The 21764-nt window shown below is 40.9% G+C and overlaps 1 protein-coding gene and 1 pseudogene across 1 annotated transcript; one reads left to right on the forward strand and one right to left on the reverse strand.

Annotated features, from left to right (window-relative positions):
* Window positions 1-1237: 1237 nt before the first annotated feature.
* On the reverse strand, window positions 1238-2314 carry LOC112659728 (olfactory receptor 56). Its single transcript, XM_025446800.2, has one exon. It carries the CDS (start codon window positions 2193-2195, stop codon window positions 1248-1250), a length of 948 nt encoding a protein of 315 aa, XP_025302585.1. The 5' UTR covers window positions 2196-2314; the 3' UTR covers window positions 1238-1247.
* An 18331-nt stretch (window positions 2315-20645) lies between these two features.
* On the forward strand, window positions 20646-21611 carry LOC112659715 (metallothionein-2-like; annotated as a pseudogene).
* Window positions 21612-21764: the final 153 nt, after the last annotated feature.

Genomic DNA, 21764 nt, shown 5'->3' on the forward strand with positions numbered 1-21764 from the left:
TACTGGGTGTTATTTTATATGTTGGCGAATTGAACACCAATAAAAAATTAACTTAAAATAAAAAATAAAATAAAATAAAATAAAATAAAATAAAATAAAGGAAGTCCCAATAATTCATTTTGCTTTTGTTTCTCTTGCCTTCATGGATGTATCTTGCAAGAAGTTGCTGTGGCCAAGTTCAAAGAGGGTGTTGCCTGTTTTCTCCTCTCGGATTTTTTGGATTTTTGTCTCATAGTGTATATATATTTTTTATTGGAGTTCAATTTGCCAATATATAGTGTAACACCCAGTGCTCATCCCGTCAAGTGCCCCCATCAGTGCATGTAACAATTTAAATTTTTTAATTCAATTTAATTAATGCCTGTATATTATTAGTTTCAGGGGTAGAATTAAGTGATCAATCACTTGCATATAACACCCAGTGTTCATTACGTCAAGTGCCCTCCTTAATGCCCATCACCCAATTACTGCATCTCCTTCCCTCCCCTCCAGCCACCTGTTTGCTTCTATTATAGTTAAGATTCTCTTATGTTTGCCTCTTTCTCTGTTTTTATCTAATTTATCTTTCCTTCCCTTCCTCTCTGTTCATGTTTTGTTTCTTAATAGAAATATGCAAGTAATTTCTAAACTGTAGGGATACATTTACATTTCCTACAGAAAGCTTTATCAATCCTTTAATGTAACATGGGAGAAGACTAGGAACTAACCATGAATAATTATAAAAACTCAATTTCTGCCCTCTAGGAAGTTTCCACTTAAATTGTCCATATTTGTTAGGCTAAATATTCAATTACAGTGCCCGGCAATAAAACAAGTTATAACCAAAAAGATTTAAGAAATAGGTAAATTTAATTTAAAACTTTCAAAATTATTAATAATGACAGTAATATCTATGCCTTGCTTCTTCGCGATACTTTAGATTTACATGTCGTGATCCCTATGAGGTAGTGCAGGTGTCATGATTCTCTCTTTTTTAAAGATTTTATTTATTCATTCATGAGAGACACAGAGTGAGAGAGAGAGGCAGAGACATAGGCAGAGGAAGAAGCAGGCTCCATGCAGGAAGCCCGACGTTGGACTTGATCCCAGGCCTCCAGGATCACAACCTGGGCCAAAGGCAGTGCCAAACCGCTGAGCCACCCAGGCTGCCCATGATTCTGTTTTATTGAGGAAACAAACAGAGTGAGTGACTTACCAATGTAATGCAACCAAGTAGTGGCAACACCAAGCACCAGGTGCCATTGTGCTCAGTGCTGGCTGCCAATCCTGCAATGATCCAGCCCCTTCCTCAGGGCCCCCATCACTTCTTGGTTTCTTAAGCTATAAATGAGGGGGTTGAGCATAGGAGTAAGGACTGTGTAGAAGATAGAGACCGCCTTGTCATGACTAGGGGCCCGGTAGCGCCGAGGCCTCAGGTAGATGAACATGGCTGCCCCATAGAAGAGGGAGACAGCTGTCAGGTGGGAGGAACAGGTGGCCAGGGCCTTTTTACGGGCCTGAGCAGAGCACATGTGGAGCACAGCCCTCAGGATATGGGCATAGGAGGCCACAATAATGGAGAAGGGAAGAAGCAGCATAAAGACACAGCAAGCAAAGAGCAGAGTGTCAAAAAGGGATGTGTCTGTACAGGCCAGTTTTAATAAAGCTGGCACCTCACAGAAGAAATGATCCACAATCCTTGAGCCACAGTAAGGTAAGCTCATGGCTGCCACCATCTGGATAATTCCATCTAGTATCCCAAAGGCCCAGGAACTCCCAGCAAACTTGAGACAGACCTTCTGACTCATGAGGATAGGATAGTGAAGTGGGTGGCTAATGGCCACATAGCGATCATAAGCCATGAGTCCCAGCAAGAGCCCCTCAGATCCCACAAGAGAGACAAAAAAGCCAATTTGTATGCCACAACCCACAAAGGAGATGGACTTCCTGCCAGACAGGAAGTTGACTGCCATCTTTGGCACATTTGCACAGACCAACATGAGGTCCATGAGAGAGAGCTGACTGAGGAAGAAATACATGGGTGTGTGAAGCCGAGGATCTATGTAGATGAGGAAGAGGAGGAGAACATTCCCACAGAGGGCCACTGTGAAGACCACCATAACCACAGAGAATAGGACAAGATCAGTCTGGCTATGGGAAAAGATGCCCAAGAGGATGAAGCCATCTATAGATGTTCGGTTCAACCATATCTCCATGGCCCAGTTGTTCACCGTCACCTGAGAACATGAATAGAGAAATTCTGAGATTGAATGGCATGTCTTTATTTATCTCTGACTTCTTCTTCAGTCAGTTGTATCTTTTGTAATTCATCACAGCTGAACAACATGTGCTTTGGTACATAAAAGAGAGTGCTCTTTCATGTTCCTGTGACATGGATTATAGGCTATTTGCTAGATCATAGAATTGGGCTACATATCTATATTTGCATATGTTCATATAAAAAATAATAGGAACCGAATTATTTTATGTGTCATAGGATTGGGCAATCCTCCTTTAGCAGGAAAATATTGGTTTTCCTTATATGGCATGATTCTTTTTAGCTGGGATTATCCAGACTCAAGAAACTATCTCCAATAGGAGTGGGGCTATTTCATGTCCAAGAGATAATTTACATGTGTTAACAATAAGGGAAATTAACAGAGACTTGAGATGTTCTTATTTTGTTCAGGCCTAACATCTTGGAATCATTTAAAATTTTTCTATGTCTTTAGTTCCCTAGATCTAGACCACCAGAAAAGCCTTTTGGTTCTACATTCAGAATACTCAGAATCCAATTGATTCCCATCATCCCCATTGCAAGTGCCCTGGTCCAAGCCACTATCCTGTCTCAGGTGGATTATTATAGGCTCTTTCCCAGTTTTCTGGCTTCTGTCCTTAAATCTTTTGAGTCTATTCTTGTAGCAATTTAAATGAATCTTTAAAAATATGTCACATGATATAACTCTCTTGCTGATAGTATGTCCATGTCTACTAAAATTACTCCAAATAAAAATGATTCCTTGCAGTGGCAAGGCTCTATGTATATCACACACACACACACACACACACACACACACACACACACACACCAGTACCTCCAACCTCATCTCCTACCATGCCCCCCTTTGCTCACTGTGCTTCCTTGAGTTTTCTTGGACAAACTGGATACACTCCCACCTTTGGGATTTTGTTGTTTATTTCTCTTTGGAATGTTCTCTCCCCAGACTTCTCTCACCTGCTTCAGATATTTACTCAAATGTCTACCTCCATAGAGATGACTTCTGTGAAGGTCATATTAAGACTAAAACTGTCTTGAAAAAAAAACTGTCTTGCACTCACAAGCCTTTCCTTGCTCTTGTTTTTTCCCATAGCACTTACACCATTTAACACACATTGCTTACATTTCTCTACTTTTATGGTCTGTCTCATCCCACTGGAACATAGGCACCATTTATTATTCACAGTGAAATTGGCAGATTCTAGAATGGTTTCCTAGGTCATAGTATAACCTCAATACATATGTGGTGACTGAATAATACATGATGAAGTGATATAAGACTGAAATTTTCATTTTCAGTCTTCAGAAAGACTCCTCTTTCAATTGCAGGAGCACTGTTCTTGACCTGAATGTACTAGTTCACTATGGAGATCCTTCCTCTAAGGGTGAGTGATCTAGTAAGAAATATCTCAGGTATTTTTAAAAGATAAAGATTCTTCCATAAATGCATGATAGCAGCATCTAGCAGTTGTTTATGTGGGGTGTATTAATATCTACCTTACCTCCCTACAAAGAGGAAATGAGACAACCCCATAGGACATGCTCTCTGTGTAAAGACTTGGTAATTTCCTAAACTAGATGGGGCCTACATAGATTCACCACCAAGAAGGCAGGCTTCCATGAGCTGTACCTACATAATGGACTATGGTCTGGCTTGTACCCACCAAGATGTGCCCAAGTATCCTTGCCACGACTAACATCCAGGTGCGATGTTGGGGAGGGCTGTTCTACAAGAGTAAACCACTGTTCCCATAGCCTTCAAATACCATTTGGGATATATTAGCTCCAGACTGAACAAATAAACTGAACAAACCAAGTCCCCCAGACCACACATCAGAAGTTCTTCCTCCTGTGCTGAGGACAACGAACTTTACCAACTGTGTGCAGAGGCATTCAGCCACATGCATCTTCAAAGAGATTCACTCCATACCTTTCCTTCCTTCCAAGTTTTATAATACAATACTACCTAGGTGATTAATGACATTTCTCGCCCTTCCTGGACAGCTCCTCTGAACTCTGATTCTTGTATCTGCTTATATTCAACACCTCCATTGGATGTCCAATGAGCTTTTCCTACCTAAACTGACCACAGAACCCTTGGTCTCCCCTGCAGAAATATCTGTTTTCCTCTCTTCCCAGCTCAACTTATGGTATCTCTGTCAGTTGCCCAGGATGCAAAACATGAGGTGTCCTTGAATCCTCTCTTCTCACGCACATCCTATCAGAACCCCTGCTGGCTCTTCCTGAAGAATGTAATCACTTCTGTCCACATCTCATTCCTGCAGGTTCCAGCTGACTATGCTGTCATTGCTGCTTCCCTAGATGATAGCAATGGCCCTTAATTGTATTTGCCTCTCCCTCTGTCCTTGTTCCCACTCTAGTCTATGTACATAGTACTAGAGTGAAGTTGTTTCTGTAAAATAAAAGATGAAATGGTTTAAGAATAAAGGAAGACTCATCTAGCTAGCCCTCCATCATCACCCAGACCTCCTTTTCTTTTGCTTTCCCTAGAATTTCCTCTACTCTGGTGTCACTGGCCTCCCTGCATTTCAGGACGAGTTGGTACATGCCCTAACTTCCTCATGGGAGGCTCTTCCCAGATATGGTCAACATCGTTCCCTCACCTTCTTCTCACCTATTCAACCAGGTCTTACTCAACACCTATTTGGAGTAGAAGTCTTTCTTTCCTGCCCTTGTGCTTCTCGGAACACTTAACACCATCAGGCATGCCACATTTAATTCACCTGGATTTGTTTTCTACTTTCCCACTTAGAACCTATAATGTATACATGCACATATTTTACTCTCAGTAAATGTTGTTGAATGATTAACTATAATATGCAAACAACTCCTTCTGCCTCTCTTTCGCTAGCACTTCTTTCCACTTATTCTTTGCCTTTCTGCTTTAGATCATTCTCTAACCCAGGAACCTATCACTGAGTCCCCTAATCCAGACAGAGGGATAAAGAAATAGATCAAAAGAAGGGGAATAGAAAAAAGATCAGAAAGAGGCACAATACTAGAAAGAATATACTCAAGCCCTTCATTTCCCCTCCCAAAAAGAAAACCTGAAGGAGACAGACAATAGGAAGAAGATGAAATGCTGATAAACAGATAGAAATAGAGAAATTACCTGCAACCAGTAATAGAAACTGCAAGGAAGAGATAAGGATGTGATAGAGAAACCCTCACTCACCTTTGAGTGGGATCTCTGGAAGAAAAAACCCAGCAGATATCCTGTGGAGGAATTTCTAACAGCAAAATAACTTCATTGTCCTTCCTTGGGTTTGTACTTACGGGGTCAGAAGAGAGAAGGAGGAGCCCTCAAGCTCACTTCCCCAGCCCCCCAATCACCTTTCAAACAGGCTACCAAAGTTCTTGTCACCATTAGCCCTCCTGAGGCTCTCTATCTCAGACAGTAAGGCTCAGATAGACAATAGCTTCTTCTCAGCAAAAGGGAAAAGAAAGAAAGGAGAGTTAGTCAAGGAGATCGTGGTGGGCATGTGGCCACAGAACCAGCACCTGTGCATCCAGCCCACCCACAGACACCCATCCACCTCCCACAAGCTGCCTCTAGCCCAGATTGCAGCTGTCTCCCACTGCCCATGCAGGCACTTAACACTGAACCTGAACAAGGAGGGTGAGGCTGATCACTCCCAGGGGAACTCACAAGCCAGCTCTGGAACAGTTCCCAAGCTCACAATTAAAAAAAAAAAACAAATAGGGAGCTTGGGAACAAGACTAGATAAGGGCCAGCTGCCATAGTGTGAGGAAATTTGGTCAGGGGAGGGAAGCTACTTTTGGTGCTCTATCTCCAACTGCAGACCTATACTTCCCTAGTGACTCTGAGGGCCCTCACAGGTCTCCATCTGTGGCTGTACCTGTGCCACGCAATCCACACCTGTTCTTTACCTGTCCTATGAAGTCAGCCTATATCTATCGAAGCCCATGATACATAGAATGATAGGTGAGATATTATACTTGAATGGGGACTTAACATAATCTGGCCTTATGGACATTATACCCCAGTGTGAAGGAAAGAAGAGTACCCACATTCAGGAGAGTAAGATGGTGGCAGGAAGCTGGTTGTCATCCCCAAACTGTCAGATGTTTTCCTAAAGTCAGTGCCCTTCATAGTTTGCTGTGGATAGCCCTATGGTCTACAGATACTATGCCTGTCTTCCCAGTGTAATCATGGACAGCACTCTCTTACCATCTGAAGAGTATCCCAGGTTGGATGATAATTTTACACTCACACTGTTTTTGGCCTTATTACCATAAAAGCAAGTCAATTTTCCAAATGGCCAATTCATTGGAAACTAATTGGCTAAATGACTAATTTATCTCTTGAGTCTTGTTTTATTTGACTGCTTTTAATTTATTTTCACAATAGCAAAAAAAAAGTTTTATCTGCCATACAAAGCTCTTGAGGCTTTGGAATCTGATGCACAGAGAAGAGAGATTGAATCAGGGGGCTAATAGAAAGGGGATTGATGGAAGATGTTAGAAGACACCAAGAGGTGCAGATAGAGGCACTTAGAAAAAATAGGCCTGCTGCCAAACATTCTAGGCACATTCAAATTGTCTTTTGAATTATTCAAAAGATAGATGACTATCTGTAGTCATCTCACCCTCTTCTTTTCCAGATTCCTTTTCTACTTATTATCTACTACCCACTGATCTCTCTGATTTCAATAGTTAACTGAAGAATTCCTACCTCCACATTCTTGTTCAAGTTATTGTCCCATCGGAACTTAGTTTGTCAGCTTTGCATTTCCTTTTTTTTTTTTTTTTTTTTTTTTAGCTTTGCATTTCCTATTGAAACTTCATTCTGTAAAGACTCATCTAAAGCTCATTGTTACTATTCTCACCTTCCACAGATTCAATCCACACCATTTCAGCCTCTGTAAGCCCCTTTGGACTATTGTCTATATAGTTTGCAATTATACCTGTTCTATCACATGAAATATGTTATATTGCCATATCTAACCCACATAGTTATTGGGTGAAAAAGAAAAATAGCTTTACTTTAAGCTAGGACCACCTTCATACCTGGAATCTTCTTGTCCACCTCTTAATGGATATCAGGCTGATTGCAGAGCTGTCTGGTCAACTTCAGGTGTAAGTCTCATCCCACTTAGCTAATCAAGACTGGCTTTCAGTAGTCTATGATCCAGCCTTCATCCAAGTCACAATTTGAATCTCCCGTCTAATTCAAAATCTATCGGATCACATCTGCCTAGCTCAGACGTGACAGGGCTTGGCAACCCACTATGGGAAGAGGGCAAGAATCTTTCCTTTCATTATTCCTCCTGCTTCTTTCATTTTGATACTTATGTTTCCCTCTTCCTTCCTTGGTTTGCTGGGGTTAGAAGAAGGATCATAGAAGTGGCCCAATGGGGGTAATCTGTTGAGGATTTAAAGTATTTTCTGTATTGAGATATCCAATGCCTAATGTATGATCAATCTATCTATATGTCTTCTATCTATCATCTATTATCTATCATCTATCTATCTAATCTATCTATCTATCATCTATCTATATCTAATCTATAATCTATGATCTATGATCTCTGCATGTTGATAGATGTTGAATGCTCTCCCCACTTTCTGAGAACTCTTCAGTAATAGTTCTCTGACATGAGTGAACACTCTCCAGTTGACTTATTGTTAGTTCTCTGACATGAATGAACACTCTCCAGTTGACTTATTGTGACCCCCTCCCATTTCATCCTTGAATTTTGGTTTTAGCCCTTCACACTGATCATTCTCAGAGTTTTCAAGAAGCTTTGAAATAGTGATCTCACAACGCATCTACTTTACAAATATATGATCTAGTCATCTTGGTCCTCCACTTTTGCTGCACTTTGTTCTTCCCTTGTCAACATGAGCTGCTCCACTATTAGAAATGACAAATACCCACCATTTGCTTCAACGTGGATGGAACTGGAGGGTATTACGCTGAGTGAAGTAAGTCAGTCGGAGAAGGACAAACATTATATGTTCTCATTCATTTGGGGAATATAAATAATAGTGAAAGGGAATATAAGAGAAGGGAGAAGAAATGTGTGGGAAATATCAGAAAGGGAGACAGAACGTAAAGACTGCTAACTCTGGGAAACGAACTAGGGGTGGTAGAAGGGGAGGAGGGCGGGGGGTGGGAGTGAATGGGTGACGGGCACTGGGGGTTATTCTGTATGTTAGTAAATTGAACACCAATAAAAAATAAATTAAAAAAAAAACATGAGCTGCTCCAGCTTGTCTCACAATCTACAATTCTTAAAGCACCAGTTCTATATTTGCTTATGTTCATAGTCTCCCTGGAAAACATAAGCCAGGCTCTCCCTAGAGGCCTCTCACCTGCCTTGACTTTATGGAATTGGGGCCGTAAGTATCTATAGTTAAGTTAATGAACTTCCATGCAGGATTTGAGGTGCCAATTTTACTTCTAGGGGTGTACCTGAGGAGGGAAACTTTTAGATTCTAAGTTACGATAGTGAAAAAAAAATAAGATAATGGGGGAGAAAGGGACCCTATTTTCTTCTAGTCCCTGGAATTCAGCTAGATATTTGTCCAATCATTCTGGACACTCGTGAAATCAACCATTAATCTGAGAAAAGAATTGTTGCAACTCCGCAAATAGAAAAGTGACTACTTTGCAAGGTAGGAGGTATAGAGACATAAATCTGAGCTAATATATTAGAAGATAAACTGTGGGGGCAGGAAGCCTCTGTAAACCAGGAACTGGAAAGTGTTATAAGCAGCAGAGCACAAAATCAGAACTTTTAGAAGTCTATTCTGGTGGGAGACATCCTTGTGTGAAAGGCGCTCAGGAGGAGAAGTGGGGCAGAATCCCAGGTGGGACAGTATGGTCTCAGGATCTGTAGGGTCACAAAAAGAACTGGTATGCCTGAGTGGGGCAGTGTTCCCAAATATTAGAATGAGGAATCTGGTTGCAAACAGCGATCCCAGGCACTAGCTGTCTGCTTGGTATTGCCAATAAACCAGGAACCAAAGCACAGTCAGGTAACCACTCTTTGAGCAGGGGCTCAGCAAGAGACAGAACTACAGCAAAACGCACCTACCTCCCCAGGGAAGAGGGACACAGGGGGGTACCACAAGAGTCTCTAAAGTTTGTAGACTTGAAAAGTGATCTATTGCCTGAGATAAAAATGCTCAGTCATAGGTTAGGTGAACAGAGTTCCAATGGAAACCAGAAAGATAGGAGTTATTGCTTTTCTGTGAGGGCTCACTGAAGATTGCAGGTGGTAGATCACACTTTCAGCTTCAAGGCTAGATATCACCACCATTTTCATCCCCCACATTGGCTCCAGAGCCACTTACAGTGAACCTAGTCCCTGGCAAAGGGGATGCAATTGTGCTTGTGCAAAGACACCTGAGAATCAGTGAAACAGGCCCCTCCCCCAGAAGACTAGCAAGAACTAGAAGGCTAATACCAGAACTTCAGAACTCCAGCTCTTGGAGAAAGAAGCATATAGCATTCATGGTTTTTATTATTATTGTTTAGTCAGTCAGTTTTATATTTTATTTTCCTTTTCAGCTACTTTCTTATGTATCAATGCTTTTTAAAAATCTGTTTTAATTTTCATTTTTATACTTATGTTTTATATGTATATATTTCATTTTTTGCTTCCTTTCATTGTATTCAACTTCATTTTTGTAGGTATATAAGTTTTTCTTTCCTATTTTGGAATCTAGTTCCTTCTAACAAATGTAACAAAATATACCAAGTATCTAGTTTAATAGTCTGTTCTGTTCAACTTCTTCTTTGACTTTATTCTCATTTTTTCCTTTTCTTCTGCCTTTGGTTTCTGCTCTCTTCTGATTTGTGTAGTATATATTTTCCTGGTGTCATTGTCACTGTTTTTGTATTTTTTCCTTCTTTCATCTACTCTTTTCTGGACATAATGACAAGATTAAGAACTCAACACAAAAAAGAGAATAAGAGACAGTACTCATTGCCAGGAATTTAATCAATATGGATATAAGATGTTGAAATTAGAATTCAAAACAATGATTATAAAGACACTAGCTAGGCTTGATAAAGGATAGAAGACACTAGAGAATCCCTTACTGGAGAAATAAAACTACTAAAATCTAATCAGGTCAAAATCAAAAAGACTTACTAAAATATGATAAAAATGGAGGCTTTAACTGCTATAATAAAAAAGCAAAAGAGAGATACAGTCATATAGAAGACAAAATGGTAGACAATAAGGGAGCTAGGAAAAAGAAAGATCATGAGGGGAGACTTCAAAAAATCAGCATTACCATAAAGTGAAACAATACTAAAATAGTAGGGGGTCCCAGAGAAATGGGAAAGAGAGAGGGTGCAGGAAGTTTATATGAACAAAATATAGCTGAGAATTTCCCTAATCTGAGGAAGAAAACAGGCATTCATCCAGGAGGCACAGAAAAACTCCCCTCAAAATCAATACAAATAGACCAACATCTTGACATATAATCGTGAAGCTTGCAAATTTCAGGTATAAAGAGGAAATCTTGAAAGTAACTTGAGGCAAGAGCTCCTTAATGACTACCAATAAGGGTAGAAACACAAAGCTAGCAGCATACCTGTCCACAGAGACCTGGCAGGCCAGAAAGGACTGGCATGATATATTCAGGATGCTAAATGAGAAAAATATGCAGGCAAAAATACATTATCCAGCAAGACTGTCATTCAGAATGGAAGAAGAGATGAAGAGCTTCAGGACAAAGAGAAACTAAAAAAATTTGTGATCACTAAAGTACCCTGAAAGAAATACTACAGAGGATCTTTCAAGTGAAGAGAGAGCCCAGAAGTAACACACACCAGAAAGAAAGAGAGACAATATACAGAAACAATGACTTTACAAGTACTAAAAAGGCACTAAATTAATATCTTTAAATACTTGCTCTGAATGTAAATGAGCTAAATGCTCCAATCAAAAGACACAGGGTATCAAATTCGATTAAAAAAAAAAAACAAGAGGAGGGGCAAGATGGCGGAAGAGCAGGGTCCCCAAATCACCTGTCCCCATCAAATTACCTAGATAACCTTCAAATCATTCTGAAAATCTACGAATTCGGCCTGAGATTTAAAGAGAGACCAGCTGGAATGCTACAGTGAGAAGAGTTTGCGCTTCTATCAAGGTAGGAAGACGGGGAAAAAGAAATAAAGAAACAAAGGCCTCCAAGGGGGAGGGGCCCGCGAGGAGCCGGGCTGAGGCCGAGGCGAGTGTCCCCAGGACAGGAGAGCCCCGTCCCGGAGGAGCAGGAGCTGCACCGACCTTCCCGGGCGGAAAGGAGCTCGCAGGGAGGTGGAGCAGGACCCAGGAGGGCGGGGATGCCCTGGGCTCCCGGGGACAGTAACAGACACCTGCGCCCCGGGAGAGTGCGCCGAGCTCCCTAAGGGCTGCAGCGCGCACGGCGGGACCCGGAGCAGCACGGGGGGCTCGGGGGCGGCTCCGCGGAGGGGGCTGCGGGGGGGAGCAGCTCGGGGGGCTCGGGGGCGGCTCCGCGGAGGGGGCTGCGGGGCGGGAGCAGCTCGGGGGGCTCGGGGGCGGCTCCGCGGAGGGGGCTGCGGGGCGGGAGCAGCTCGGGGGGCTCGGGGGAGGCTCCGCGGAGGGGGCTGCGGGGCGGGAGCGCGAATCCAACAGCGCAGGCCCCAGAGCACAGGGCGCCGGGACACAGCCCAGGATCCGGCCTCCCCCCGGGACGGGCAGAGGCCGGGAGGGCCCAGGACAGCGAGGACGCTCCTGCCCCAAGCTGGGCAGATCCATGGCCCCGCCCCGGAGCCTCCAGGCCCTGAAGACCTAGAGCTCCGGAATTACTGCTGGAGCTGACTCCGGACTCCAGAGCTGCCACCGCCACTGCGGTTGTTCCTCCTGGGGCCTCACAGGGTAAACAACCCCCACTGAGCCCTGCACCAGGCAGGGGGCAAGAGCGGCTCCCCCAGGTGCTAACACCTGAAAATGAGCACAACAGGCCCCTCCCCCAGAAGACCAGCTGGACTGACAACTTCCAGGAGAAGCCAAGGGACTTAAAGTATACAGAATCAGAAGATACTCCCCCGTGTGTTGTTTTTTTCTTTTTGATTACTGTTTGATTCCCCCACCCTTTTTTTTTTACCTTTCTTTCTTTTTCTTTCTCTTTTTCTTCTATTTTTCCCTTTTTTCTTCCTTTTTTCTTTTTTCTTTTTTTCTTTCCTTCTTTCTCTCTCTCTTTTTCTCCTTTTCCCAATACAACTTGTTTTTGGCCACTCTGCACTGAGCAAAATGACTAGAAGGAAAACCTCACCTCAAAAGAAAGAATCAGAAACAGTCCTCTCTCCCACAGAGTTACAAAATCTGGATTACAATTCAATGTCAGAAAGCCAATTCAGAAGCACTATTATACAGCTACTGGTGGCTCTAGAAAAAAGCATAAAGGACTCAAGAGACTTCATGACTGCAGAATTTGGATCCAATCAGGCAGAAATTAAAAATCAATTGAATGAAATGCAATCTAAACTAGAAGACCTAACGACGAGGGTTAACGAGGTGGAAGAATGAGTGAGTGACATAGAAGACAACTTGATGGCAAAGAGGGAAACTGAGGAAAAAAGAGACAATTAAAAGACCATAAAGACAGATTAAGAGAAATAAACGAAGGCCTGAGGAAGAAAAACCTACGTTTAATTGGGTTCCCGAGGGCGCCAAAAGGGCCAGAGGGCCAGAATATGTATTTGAACAAATCCTAGCTGACAACATTCCTAATCTGGGAAGGGAAACAGGCATTCAGATTCAGGAAATAGAGAGATCCCCCCCCCCTAAAATCAATAAAAACCGTTCAACCCCATGGCATTTAATAGTGAAGCTTGAAAATTCCAAAGATAAAGAGAAGATCCTTAAAGCAGCAAGAGACAAGAAATCTCTGACCTTTATGGGGAGGAGTATTAGGGTAACAGCAGACCTCTCCACAGAGACCTGGCAGGCCAGAAAGGGCTGGCAGGATATATTCAGGGTCCTAAATGAGAATAACATGCAACCAAGAATACTTTATCCAGCAAGGCTCTCATTCAAAATGGAAGGAGAGATAAAGAGCTTCCAAGACAGGCAGCAACTGAAAGAATATGTGACCTCCAAACCAGCTCTGCAAGAAATTTTAAGGGGGACTCTTAAAATTCCGCTTTAAGAAGAAGTTCAGTGCAACAATCCACAAAAACAAGGACTGAATAGATATCATGATGACCCTAAACTCATATCTGTCAATAGTAACTCTGAACGTGAATGGGCTTAATGACCCCATCAAAAGGCGCAGGGTTTCAGACTGGATAAAAAAGCAGGACCATTCTATTTGCTGTCTACAAGAGACTCATTTTAGACAGAAGGATACCTACAGCCTGAAAATAAAAAGTTGGAGAACCATTTACCATTCGAATGTTCCTCAAAAGAAAGCAGGGGTAGCCATCCTTATATAAGATAAACTAAAATTTACCCCGAAGACTGTAGTGAGAGATGAAGAGGGACACTATATCATACTTAAAGGATCTATCCAACAAGAGGACTTAACAATCCTCAATCTATATGCCGCGAATGTGGGAGCTGCCAAATATTTAAACCAATTAATAACCAAAGTGAAGAAATACTTAGATAATAATACACTTATACTTGGTGACTTCTTTTTTTTTTTTTAAAGATTTTATTTATTTATTCATGATAGTCACACAGAGAGAGACAGAGAGGCAGAGACACAGGCAGAGGGAGAAGCAGGCTCCATGCACCGGGAGCCCGACGCGGGACTCGATCCCGGGTCTCCAGGATCGCGCCCTGGGCCAAAGGCAGGCGCCAAACCGCTGCGCCACCCAGGGATCCCCTATACTTGGTGACTTCAATCTAGCCCTTTCTACCCTCGATAGTTTTTCTAAGCATAACATCTCCAAAGAAACGAGAGCTTTAAATGATACACTGGGCCAGATGGATTTCACAGATATCTACAGAACTTTACACCCAAACTCAACTGAAAACACATTCTTCTCAAGTGCACATGGAACTTTCTCCAGAATAGACCACATACTGGGTCACAAATCGGATCTGAACCGATACCAAAAGATTAGGATCATCCCCTGCATATTCTCAGACCACAATGCCTTGAAATTAGAACTAAATCACAACAAGAAGTTGGGAAGGACCTCAAACACGTGGAGGTTAAGGACCATCCTGCTAAAAGAAGAAAGGATCTACATTAAGAAAATTATTCACCATGACCAAGTAGGATTTATCCCCGGGACACAAGGCTGGTTCAAACAATCAATGTGATTCATCATATCAGCAAGAGAAAAACCTAGAACCATATGATCCTCTCATTAGATGCAGAGAAAGCAGTTGACAAAATACAGCATCCATTCCTGATCAAAACTCTTCAGAGTGTAGGGATAGAGGGAACTTTCCTCGACATCTTAAAAGCCATCTATGAAAAGCCCACAGCAAATATCATTCTCAATGGGGAAGCACTGGGAGCCTTTCCCCTAAGATCAGGAACAAGACAGGGATGTCCACTCTCACCACTGCTATTCAACATAGTACTGGAAGTCCTAGCCTCAGCAATCAGACAACAAAAAGACATTAAAGGCATTCAAATTGGCAAAGAAGAAGTCAAACTCTCCCTCTTGGCCGATGACATGATACTCTACATAGAAAACCCAAAAGTCTCCACCCCAAGATTGCTAGAACTCATACAGCAATTTGGTAGCGTGGCAGGATACAAAATCAATGCCCAGAAATCAGTGGCATTTCTATACACTAACAATGAGACTGAAGAAAGAGAAATTAAGGAATCAATCCCATTTACAATTGCACCCAAAAGCATAAGATACCTAGGAATAAACCTAACCAAAGATGTAAAGGATCTATACCCTCAAAACCATAGAACACTTCTGAAAGAAATTGAGGAAGACACAAAGAGATGGAAAAATATTCCATGCTCATGGATTGGCAGAATTAATATTGTGAAAATGTCAACGTTACCCAGGGCAATATACACGTTTAATGCAATCCCTATCAAAATACCATGGACTTTCTTCAGAGAGTTAGAACAAATTATTTTAAGATTTGTGTGGAATCAGAAAAAACCCTGAATAGCCAGGGGAATTTTAACAAAGAAAACCATAGCTGGGGGCATCACAATGCCAGATTTCAGGTTGTACTACAAAGCTCAGGTCATCAAGACAGTGTGGTACTGGCACAAAAACAGACACATAGATCAGTGGAACAGAATAGAGAACCCAGAAGTGGACCCTGAACTTTATGGTCAACTAATATTCGATAAAGGAGGAAAGACTATCCACTGGAAGAAAGACAGTCTCTTCAATAGATGGTGCTGGGAAAATTGGACATCCACATGCAGAAGAATGAAACTAGACCACTCCCTTGCACCAGACACAAAGATAAACTCAAAATGGATGAAAGATCTAAATGTGAGACAAGATTCCATCAAAATCCTAGAGGAGAACAGGCAACATCCTTTTTGAACTCGGCCACAGCAACTTCTTGCAAGATACATCCACGAAGGCAAAAGAAACAAAAGCAAAAATGAACTATTGGGACTTCATCAAGATAAGAAGCTTTTGCACAGCAAAGGATACAGTCAACAAAACTAAAAGACAACCTACAGAATGGGAGAAGATATTTGCAAATGACATATCAGATAAAGGGCTAGTTTCCAAGATCTATAAAGAACTTCTTAAACTCAACAGCAAAGAAACAAACACTCCAATCATGAAATGGGCAAAAGACATGAAGAGAAATCTCACAGAGGAAGACATAGACATGGCCAACATGCATTTGAGAAAATGCTCTGCATCACTTGCCATCAGGGAAATACAAATCAAAACCACAATGAGATACCACCTCACACCGGTGAGAATGGGGCAAATTATCAAGGCAGGAAACCACAAATGTTGGAGGGGATGCGGAGAAAAGGGAACCCTCTTGCACTGTTGGTGGGACTGTGAACTGGTGCAGCCACTCTGGAAAACTGTGTGGAGGTTCCTCAAAGAGTTAAAAATAGACCTGCCCTATGACCCAGCAATTGCACTCTTGGGGATTTACCCCAAAGATTCAGATGCAATGAAACACTGGGACACCTGCACCCCGATGTTTCTAGCAGCAATGTCCACAATAGCCAAACTGTGGAAGGAGCCTCAGTGTCCATCGAAAGATGAATGGATAAAGAAGATGTGGTTTATGTATACAATGGAATATTACTCAGCCATTAGAAACGACAAATACCCACGATTTGCTTCAACGTGGATGGAACTGGAGGGTATTATGCTGAGTGAAATGAGTCAATAGGAGAAGGACAAACAGTGTACGTTCTCATTCATTTGGGGAATATAAATAATAGTGAAAGGGAATATAAGGAAAGGGAGAAGAAATGTGTTGGAAATATCAGAAACGGAGACAGAAGATAAAGACCTCTAACTCTGGGAAACGAACTAGGGGTGGTGGAAGGGGAGGAGGGCGGGGGTTGGGGGTGAATGGGTGACGGGCACTGAGTGCGGCACTTGACGGGATGAGCACTGGGTGTTATTCTGTATGTTGGTAAATTGAACACCAATAAAAATTAATTATTAAAAAAATAATAAAAAACAAAAAAAAAAAGAGAATGATATTTGCTGTGGGCTCTTTGTAGATGGCTTTTAAGATGCTGAGGAATGTTCCCTCTGTCCCTACACTCTGAAGAGTTTTGATCAGAATGGATGCTGTTATTTTGTCAAATGCTTTCTCTACATCTATTGAGAGGATCATATGGTTCTTGTTTTTTCTCTTGCTGATATGATGAATCACATTGATTGTTTTACGAGTGTTGAACCAACCTTGTGTCCCGGGGATATATCCTACTTGGTCATGGTGAGTAATCTTCTTAAAGTATTGTTGTATCCTCTTGGCTAGTATCTTGTTGAGAATTTTAGCATCCATGTTCATCAGGGATATTGGTCTATAATTCTCCTTTTTGGTGGGGTCTTTGGTTTTGGAATTAAGGTGATGCTGGCCTCATAGAACGAGTTTGGAAGTACTCCATAGAACGAGTTTGGAAGTACTCCATCTCTTTCTTAGATGCAAAAATTTCAAGAAAACATTAGCAAACAGAATCCAACAATAAAAATTCATTCACCAGGTATTAGATGCAAGTAGTAAATCATTGTATTGCACCAAGAAACTAAGATAACATTGCATGTTAAGTATAGCAGAATTATAATAAAATTAAATAAAAACAAAATCATGTTCAAGTAAGATTTCCAAGATATAAAAGTGTTTAATGTCCTATCAGGCCATAAAACTCTGCGATTGTGTTTTCTACTAGACATAAATCCACAAGTTAACATGGAACTTCTCCATGTTTGGGCTCAAACTAGGTAAAAATTTCAGATTCAATCATAAAAAAGACTACTTTTTTCCTCAGCATACATCTGACAGACATCATCACCAAACTGACTACGAAACCAGATTCTCAAAAATAGTTTCAATTTTCCACCAATGGGAATAAATATCTACTGCGTCTGCACAGAGCCTAAACCAAACTTGACCAATAATCAGAAACAAACACAAGGGCACAAACACACAACATCAAAGAAGAAAAAGAGAGCCTCAATAAAATAAAGTTCTCAACACTTTGGGAATCATTATGGGTGCCTACATAACACGTGCTTGGGTTTAGGCACTCTGTGAGGTACACTTCTTCAGCAAAGTATATTTGTTCTCTCAAGTGAGTTCACACAAGTAACAATTATTTTTTAATAAAGGTAAAAACCTGACTCTCATACAAATATAAAATAAATATGTGTCAAAGATTTTATTCAATTGATATTCATTAATGAATTAACAAATAAGATGATAAAGTTGGTTCAAAGAGCACTTGAAGAGTTGGGGTTTATAGACAGTTCAATAAAGAAATGATAGTTCATTCTAACTAACTGCTAGATTAGGCACAAAACTGGTTAATGTGCTCAGAGAAATTAATTAAATCATTGAGATTATTTTTTCATCAGATGGAAATTTACAAGTTGATGCAACCTCACAGTGCTTGGGCTCTGATCAAACAGTAAGTAGCAAAGACAAACATGGGCATAATCTCCTAGAGTATTTATAATTTGAGGGTGAGCCTGTAAAACAATGACATTAAAAGAATATGCATTCATCCCCATTATTTCCAAATTTGGAGTAATTTTTCTTAACTCAGAATACAGATGATATTTAAAGCTATGAGACTGGATGAGATATTTCATGAGCCATGTGTTGCCTAAAAACAGAAATGGTTAAGAAATCCCATCACCTTTTTGTGTTCCCAGAAACAACTAAAGGGCTAACCACAAAAGACCATGTTGCTCACACATAGTCTAAGATTAGACTTACCTCTACCCTTCCTCAATGAATTCCCTAATTTTATAAACCCCCAAGTTTCCCTCTTCTTTAAGACTTCCCTTATCACTAAATGTTCTCCCCATTACAATAGCCTGAATAAAATCATTCCTTTAACTATCAAGTATATCACTTGACAATCACTTAGGGAGTAATTATAGTGAAAGAAAAGTTTTGGCTTTGTCTATGAAACCCTCCATTCTTTTTGCCAGCATTTCTCCAAATTAATTATTAAGCATAAATTATTGTATGCATTTTTAAAAGGTAATAAATCCAAAACAGGAAAGGATACATCCTGAAAAGTGTATTTCCTTTTCACTTCCTCCTCCTGCTGCCTAGTTCACCTCCCAAAGCAACCACTATTACAAATTCCTCTCATTCTTTTCAAGAGTTGATGTTTTTCACCATGTGGATGAGCCATAATTTATTTTACTGCCCCTCTACTTATAGTTACTTATGTAGTGCCCAATTACCAAATTAATTTTAAGCTCCTTAATATTAAGTGTCTTTCTGATGATAGTCTTCATTTTTATCCCCTTTTTGAGCCTTGTCCAAATTTCAATTTGGTCCAAAGTCTTCTCTTCCAGGAAGCATTCCCTGACTAAGCCCATGCCAACTCATATCTCTCTAGGATTTTGCACCCCTGCATCATCAGTGTGCAAACAAGACTGTTTATCTATAATTATGGAACTTCTAGACTGGAAGAAAATTCTGAGAACATTTAACTTAGCCAAATCCAGGGAGGCAGGAATTTGCACTACTATCACCTAAACACATGTTTTACAGTTTTTGCCTTTGCTGGTGATAGGAGATTCCTATTTCATTTTACTTTCATTTCTTGGAATGGACTAGTTTCTTTAATTCATTTCCTTGCACAAGGACTAGATTTTCCATTGACAAATGCCTACTGAACATTTAGGACCCTGTGGTAAGTTGAGGTTACAAAAGATTCACACAGGGGTGCTCTAATGCCCAGATACATAATTCAGTTAACTAACTGATACTTCTTATAAAATGAGTTGTGAAAAAAAAATAAAAATAAAAAAAATAAAAATAAAAAAAATAAAATGAGTTGTGATAATCTCATAACTAGTCTCACTGTGCCCAACTCCAAACTTAGAAATGTGCTAAAATAAGGAAATGAGAGAGAGAATACATTTCATGGGTAGGAGAATAGAGGGAATAAGAATCTGGCTTAGGACAAACATGGAAGTCTAAAATATCCACCTTTGTGTATGCTTGAAATTTTCTTAATAAACAGTTTAAAATTCTCATAGGCCAGTGGGTTTTACTTTATCAACTCCTTTCTCATCAAGTTTCCTTCAGCTCACTGGGGGACTTTTGTGCACATGTACAGCACAATACCCAATCTCCATAGTATTCAGACAGGTCAAGAGAAAAAAAACACAAACCAGTACCTACCCTTTAATGTCTGGCCTGGTTGGGTTCCTTAAAGAATATAAAATTTGATTTACATATGCAGTTGCAGAGACTGTGTGTTTTAGTTTATTAAAGTAGTTTACTAAAAAGGAGGGATAGAATCTGTCATGTTCACACTCTATCACATTGTCTGACCCCTCAAAAACCTGCATCTGGCTCCTTCCACAGTTTGGCTATCGTGGACATTGCTGCTATGGACATTGGGGTCCAGGCTCATAGGTGGAATATAAGAAATAGTGAAAGAGATTATAAGGGAAAGGAAGGGAACTGAGTGGGAAAAATCAGAGAGGGAGACAAACCATGAGAGACTCCTAACTCTGGGAAACAAACAAAGGGTGGCGGAAGGGGAGGTGGGTGGGGGAATGGGGAGGGCTTTGATGGGATGAGCACTGGGTGTTATACTATATGTTGGCAAATCGAACTCCAATAAAAAAATATACCAAAAAAATTTATTTAATGTAAAAAAAATCTAAATTTTAAAAATTAATTATTTATTTTAAAATGTTAATAATAAATTTAAATGTTTTAAAATAAAACGGTAAAAATAATAAAAATATGGGAAAAAAACCCTCATCTACTCTTGTGCATTATAGTTGAGATAGAGATTTCCCTTCCTTGCCCAGGAAAACAACTGGCCAAGGTTTGTGCGTTTTGTTGGTTTTTTTTCTTCAAGAAATGTAAGTCCTGACGCCTCCTCCAAGCGCCACTGTTTCTCCCGCAGCTGTCTCCAGACTCCAGGCACCACTTCTCGCTATGGATCCCAACTTCTCCTGCACCGCGGGTGACTTCTGCACGTGCACTGGCTCCTGCAAGTGCAGGGTGCAGGTGCACCGCCTGCAAGAAGAGCTGCTGCTCCTGCTGCCTGGTGGGCTGTGCCAAGTGTGCCCAGGGCTGCATCTGCGAGTCTGCATCAGACAAGTGCAGCTGCTGTGCCTGATGTGGGGGAGCACCTGTTCCTGTTGTAAATAGATCAAACCTGTACAAACCTACAGTTTTTTGGTGCTTTTTGTTTTGGGTCCAACCCTGACGTGTTTGCTACATTCCTTGTTTTTTTTGTTTGTTTGTTTGTTTGTTTGTTTTTCCTATAGAATATACGTGAATTATAATAAATGTTGTCAACTTAAAAAAAAAAAAGAAAGAAAGAAAGAAAGAAATGTAAGTCCTGAGCCATTTCATCAAAAAAGTAAAGGTGAGATTAGACACTAGAGATAAGGTTATTGGGGTTTTCTTTTTTAAAGAGTTATTATTTGGGGCACCTGGGTGACTCAGTAGTTGAGTGTCTGCCTTTGGCTCAGGTCATGATACTGGGGTCCTTGGATAGAGTCCCGCATGGGGCTCCCCACAAGGAGCCTGCTTCTTCCTTTGCCTGTGTCTCTGCCTCTCTATGTGTCTCTTGTGAATACATAAACAATATCTTTTTAAAAAGCCATTAAAATGCAACCTTGTGTTATCATATTAATTTGAACTGGATAGGGAAGATTTCATGGCAATTTGAGCTGGACCTGGAAAAGTAAATCTACTGTTTGGTGAAACAAAGAGGAAAGGGGAGTCTAGAATTCCATCCTTCCTATCTTTTGAACTTGACAAGCTTCCTAACTTCTCTGTGAATCAGTATTGTGATCTACAAACCTACTTCAAAAGGTTGCTGTAGCAGTAAAATGAGTGAA

Source organism: Canis lupus, chromosome 11, assembly GCF_003254725.2.
Source record: "Canis lupus dingo isolate Sandy chromosome 11, ASM325472v2, whole genome shotgun sequence".
Classification (NCBI taxonomy): domain Eukaryota; kingdom Metazoa; phylum Chordata; class Mammalia; order Carnivora; family Canidae; genus Canis; species Canis lupus.

Excerpts from the sequence above, each read along its gene's own strand:
- LOC112659728 (XM_025446800.2), bottom strand. The coding sequence starts at position 2,195 with ATGGAGATATGGTTGAACCGAACATCTATAGATGGCTTCATCCTCTTG.